The 6,003-nt window shown below is 50.2% G+C and overlaps 1 protein-coding gene across 1 annotated transcript in view; it reads left to right on the forward strand.

The window, feature by feature from the left end:
• Positions 1-2,930, forward strand: part of CUNH1orf21 (chromosome unknown C1orf21 homolog) — a 73,252-nt gene extending 70,322 nt beyond the window's left edge. The window contains exons 5-6 of the mRNA XM_065745444.1: positions 1,639-1,699; positions 2,646-2,930. Of these exons, the coding sequence (XP_065601516.1) occupies positions 1,639-1,699; positions 2,646-2,684 (100 nt within the window). The 3' untranslated portion in view covers positions 2,685-2,930. The remainder of the gene's footprint in view (positions 1-1,638; positions 1,700-2,645) is intronic.
• Positions 2,931-6,003: the final 3,073 nt, after the last annotated feature.

Consider the following 6,003-nt stretch of genomic DNA (forward strand, 5'->3'; position numbering starts at 1 on the left):
GACTAAGAGGTGATAAAACTGCTCCTGAGTTGTGAACGTTAGCAGAAGTGCTGTTCTGCGTGCTCTGCCTTCTGCTTACTGACTTCAAGTTGCCACATACAAAGTGCACTGTACGCAGCTGCACTAATTTTCTAATGAACTGACAGCATAATTCAGTCTCCTTTCAAACAGAGGAAACAAAGTGCTTTGGGTGTAATTGCAAAGAAGTTCACAGCAACGAGGTGAGGGTAAAACCACCATTCAGCAAAGCAAAGCTCTGTTTCCTTCCTGCTGCCTGCTCCTTCCCAGCAGGGCCAGAGATTCACTCCAGTGCTTTGATATCGAGGCACAGTTGCCTTCCCCTGTGCCTGCTACTGTTAGCCTGGGCCAAAAGGAGCCCTTTCTTTTGAAGAGTACCCCTGGTGGGAACCTTATCAGCCTCACACCAGGGCTTGTGCTCACACTCCTTCCATCTGCTGAGAAATCATGTTTTGGTCATCTGAGCAGCAGCTTTTGCCAACAGCTGTTTCTGTCCAGTGGTAACACGTGGGGATTGGATTCTGCAGTCTGCTGGGGATTTCTGAGACCTTCTCCCATGCACTGAGCCTTTACGTCCAGCATAAGCAAATGGTTGTGCATGTTCATCCTGACAAGTGAAGTGTGAGTGCTGAGCTTTGTGGGGAAGTGCAGCGAGTTGTTGTTGGGTGTTTGGGAGAAGTACGAACTCACTGCAGCAGAAGGGATCGTACCAAAGAAGAGGAATCTGAATGGGAGTATCAGCAAGCTGAATTAGCTTTTACCATTGAAGAAAAGCTCCAAGATCTGTGTGTCCTGACTGCTTGGCATTGCTGTTATCACTGGCACCAGTCTCCCACTCCTTCCTCCTCTCCTCTCTTTCCATCCTGCCTTCAGTGCCTGGCATTTCTCTGCAGACCCCACGTGCCCAGGCTCTCTGCTGCTGTTCCAGAGGATGCTCCACCCCGCAGGGATGTTGTTATTTCAGGAAAGAGGCTCTTACCACCCCACAATAAATAGAGCAGACACACCCCAAGTGCTGTCTGCCTCACATCCTCACCTTCATCTCCTCACCCTTTCCCTTTCTGTCTGCCCTTGCTGTATTTTGGGATCACAGATCCCCCTTGGGGAAGGGCTTCTTGTCTTGTGGCACCATTAAGTGTTTGGCTGCCAAAAGTGGTCTTTTCCAGCCCTGATCACTAAACGCTGAACCCCTTGGTGCAGATTTGATTGATGTGAACGGTCTGTGGGGTCTCAGGGGTCGCCCAAGCTGAGCCTGATGCTGCCCATGAGTGCTTGTCCAGCTGTGGAGGGGCAGGGAGATCTTGCAGGGCAAGGCTGCGACTGAGGCCTTCATCTCCCTTTGCAGGCACTTTGTGCTGGTGAAGCTGGCAGTCCTCAGCACTTTGTTTCAACACAGAGGGGGCTCCTCTGGCCCGAGGAGAGGCAGTGTGCAGTCAGGTTTCCTCTGGATGCACGTGGGTGCTGGTTACCATCCCAAGCCTGGCACACACATGCAGGAGCTTCTTCTGTAGGGCAGAAGCACAAAGTGATTTGTTTTTGCAAGGGGTGGAAACGTAAAGCTGGGTCAGCATGAGCGATTCAAAAGTGCTGTTGTACTGACACTCTGCCTTTGCTTTTCAGCATGCACATCTCTGAAAGCCAACAAGAATTCTTCAGAATGCTTGATGAAAAGATTGAAAAGGTGAGGAGCTATAAAGTAAGCATCTGTTTACATCCAGGTTTCCCAGCTCCGTGGGGAGGAAGAGTGGCCACTGCTGTGTTATCTGTGTCCCACACTGCTCCAAGGGACCTGAGCAAATGCACTTATCCTGTAACTACAGAGATGCTGTAAAGCATCACCTTCCATAACGTCAGATGCAGATTCTCCAGTGAGATGAGTTTTCCAAAGATGTGTCTTTTCTGCAGAGCAGGACATCTGATGGCTGTACCTAGCTGTTAGAATTCAGGGTAGTTTTGTTGTCTAGGCTTGTCTTGGGGCAGGAATGCCACTGGGCAAAAGGTCAAAGGAGGCTGAAAAAGCCTCGATGCAAAGGCCTGGAGAATTTCCCTAGGACAGATGCTGTGTTCTGGCTGCGTGGATTGGCATTGCAGAGCTGATTTTACTTCAGCAAAAACGGCCCAAAGGTAAAAATCAGAATGCAGGGTGCTCCTGCCTACCAAAATTCAATGTCAAAACACTGTGAGGCATTTGAAGGGAGACATCTGTTAGTGCCTCTGCTTGAGCGGCTGTCCTTGCGAGAGGAGCTGGAACTGAACTGCTTACGTGGAACTGGATGCAATTATGCTAATTCAATCAGTAGGGTTTGTGGGAAGAAAGAAATCCCAAAATGAAGCTCAGTGCTGAACGCTGAGCTGTGAAGGCAGTCAGCTGCATTCATGCACTCATCCTGGGGGGAGAAACCCGGCTGTGAGTTACTGCTGGTGGTGGTTCCTGGCTCCCTTTGCGTTGGTAGAGTTTCACCTCTTGCAGCAGGGCTGAGTTGGCTCTCCTGCCTGCTTGGCTGCTGGCACTTCTCACGCAGACACTCAGGGGATGCAGCCCCGACCTGAAGGTCTGTGAGCACTGGTTGTTGCCACTTATCTTCAGCGAGTCGTTAACCGGGTGTCGCTTCTTTCCTTCCTTGCAGGGTCGTGATTATTGTTCAGAAGAGGAGGATGTCACATAGTGCCAATTCTGCCAATCAGAGCAGGAATACTACTGTGTAAATAGATTACAACCCAGTTGAGACCTTTTGGAAGTCTTCTAGAGCGAACAGCACTACATAAAAGAAGATCATTTCCACATCATATGCTCCATTCAGTTACAGTGTTTCCTAACGAACAGATGAGGAATAATTGCTAAGAACTCGTAAGGAACTGTTTTTCGTTGCTGCTAGTTCAAACTTGTTGCAACTTTTCACTTTCTCCGTGTCCAGATACGCAGCAAATCCTTAATCTGAAGGACAGTGTTGATTTTCTGACGGCCTCTGGCCCGTTTTCTATCAGGTGAGGCAGTGTCACACACAGCTTCTGTTTGTGAACATTTGAGAAACACCCTTCTGCTGTCTGTCAGTCCGCGTGCGGCCGGAGTGCTTATTCATGCTGGTGATTTCAAGCTTTGGAGATGGGATGTTTTGCCATGGCAGGCCTCGTTTCTCCGCTGCCAAGAAGCTGAGAAACTGTTGTCCATTAAAAGCATGTTATCACTGAAATGCTGGAAGTGATGCAGGAGCAGGAATTTGTATTTTAAGAGGAAAAGAGTTTCATTTAATAAGGTATCTTAATCAAGGACTAAGCTTGCAGTATTGGCTTTGCTGAGCACGAATGGGAGTGTGATCACAATCATTTTGAATCTCTTTTTTTCTAAGAAAATAAACATTTTACTGTTTTTATGTATTCTTGTCTTTTCCCATCCATGGTCCAAGAGCCTGGGGGCAGGGAAGGCAGAACCCAAAGCTTCCTCAGCGGGTCCACAGGATGTGGGGTTCACTATCACTGCCATTGCTCCCACCTGGAGGGCTGATCCTGTGGGGTGGGGCTTTTACTGCTCACAGTGTTGGCCAAGAGCTGCTGGCCCGTTCCTGAGTCCTTTCAGTTTTGCAGCCATTCTGGGGGCAGCAGAGCATCCCGTCCTCCCTGGCCATGAGTTTTTGCTGCCCTCTTTTCTCCCATCCAGTCACACCTGGGCTTCCCACGGTGCTGCAGAGCCATTTGAGTCTTCCAGGCGATGCTGGAAGTCTGTACCCTCACATGTATATATTTTTTTACATAATTCATCACAGCTCTTTGAGCAGGTGAGCACGCAGAGGAGATTGGAGAGAGCGCACATTTGAATTATTTAACTGCTTTAATTAATAAAGAGTCCTGGGCTTGCTCCCACCAGAAGTGCTTTACAAAGCCTTTGTGGGTTAGAGGCCACCACTGAGCACACGCCGCGACCTCAATTCCTGCATCCCTTCTGTTCAGCCCCACTGCACAGAGCAGCATCCCCACACCTCCATCTCTGCTTGGATGCACGGGCACACAGCCCCAGCTGAGGAACCCTCGCAGGGCTGCACTTCATTGAGCTCATCAACTGCTTCACTGCGTGGCAACTAACACCGCATCGCAGCAGAACGAGGTGGGACAGAACCCCACAGACGTAAGGACGTGGAAGCCCTGCTGCGTGTGATCACGGAGGTTGGAAGGGATGGCACAGGAGAGACCTGGGCACTTCAGGTCCGTTTTGCCTGGCACAGCTCGGTGGGTTCCTCCCCACGTGGCATTGGGATGGCACTTCCAAGGGTGGTTCCCATCAGAGGTCCCTGGGCACTGCCCCAGCCCCGTTTTCCTAACGCACATACACGTAAGAAAAAAAGCAACTCGAGAGGACAAATCCTCAAGCCACGACTGCTGCAAGAAAGGAGAAAGAGAGGTGTGGGGGCAGCGTGATATTCCTGGGTTCTGGCATTCTGATTTCGTGTCTATTAATAATCCCCCGAGTGAGTCATATGGAGATGCATTTATGCACTGAGTCGGAGAGAGCTGCTGCCCGAAATAGCAGCTCTGTAATTTTTCATGATGCTGGAATGGCAGCGTGCTGCGGATTGACATCACCGAGCAGAGCTGCCCGTGTCAGGCCCCAAAATAAACACGGCAGCCACGTGCTGCGTTGCATAAGAAACATCAGAAGGGCTGAGGGAAGTGCCTCCTCCCCACTCCCCTCCCTCCTTTTAGCCCCCGTGCTTTTGTGTTTCCTTGATGGAGTGGGAGGAGTTCCAGGGACGGCCCGGGGTGAAACAGACATCAGGAGCAGGATATTTACATCTTATTAAATCTTTACAATCAGCAGTTATAATCAAGTACACAATTATGTACACAGATTATATACATTTCAGCCCAACCTTTTACATCACAGTACGTAGTCGCCCTTAGAAATACGGTGTAATGCTTACCACCAGACAGTGAAACCCAACTGAAGCGTTGCAGCGCCCGCCAGGAGACATCTTCCTGAAGAAAACACGGCTGTAAATCGGGCTGGCTAAAAAGAAAGAAATCCTATAAAATCTGAACATTATTCCATTCACAGAATGTTTCTCTATGATCTCAGTGACGGCTCTGCCCGTTCCCAACTTCTCACCCAATGCACTTCCACGAGAGGAGGAGGAATAAAACCAGGCTCTGCTCTTAACCCCACGGAGGGCGGCCGCACACGACCAAGGGCACTCTCACGGCTCCTACGGTCAACCCCTTCCACGAAGAAACCCATGTAACACCAAAAATAGACCCCCCTCCTCCAATGCCTGAAGTTACCATCCCACTTACACACCCGGTTCTGACTGCAGTGCTCCCAGAAGGTGCCTGTGCTCCTGCAAGCCCTGAAAGCGTCGTCACGTACACGTGTATACAGCGTTTGCCCGGGATTTCCATTCATACTGTACAGGAGTATACACAAATAAATACAGTATGGCTGTACTAATAACAGTTGCATATTCAGCACACATGATTTCACCAGCTAAAAGAAAGGTGCACTTCAGACCGGGCCTCCTTTTCCTTGACCAAAGCAAACCTCCATTTCCGGTCTGGCGCGGCGTTATAGGCAGTGTTCATCTCTTTCCTACTATATAAAACAATCCTCCGAGCCACGAACATCTCTAAAAGCACTCGGTATCAATCAACTGAATCATCATTTGGCAGTTTCTTTGGACGGGGGACACCTTGGGGTTTAAACAACCTCGATTTCACCTCAGTACCGGGGACAGCAACCAGGACTCGCTCACCTGTGACCCCCGGAGCAGCACGGCAGCCATCCCCGCTGCTGCTCCCATCACTGCACTGCAATGGGGGTTTCAGTGCAACACATCAGAGCAAAACCAAACTGCTTCTACCTGTGCCTTACACAGACGGAGCAACTGGAGACATGGCTTCACCTGCCGGCAGCGAGGAAGGCTTCGAGGGCAAGGTGTGGAAAGCAGGCACAGCTCGGCTCCCAGCAGGCTGCTGAATGCTGCTGGCAGCCCTGCGTGC

The sequence above is a fragment of the Cyrtonyx montezumae genome, unplaced genomic scaffold (assembly GCF_038088225.1).
Source record: "Cyrtonyx montezumae isolate F1298 unplaced genomic scaffold, pur_monq_1.0 scaffold_1, whole genome shotgun sequence".
Taxonomy (NCBI): Eukaryota; Metazoa; Chordata; class Aves; order Galliformes; family Odontophoridae; genus Cyrtonyx; species Cyrtonyx montezumae.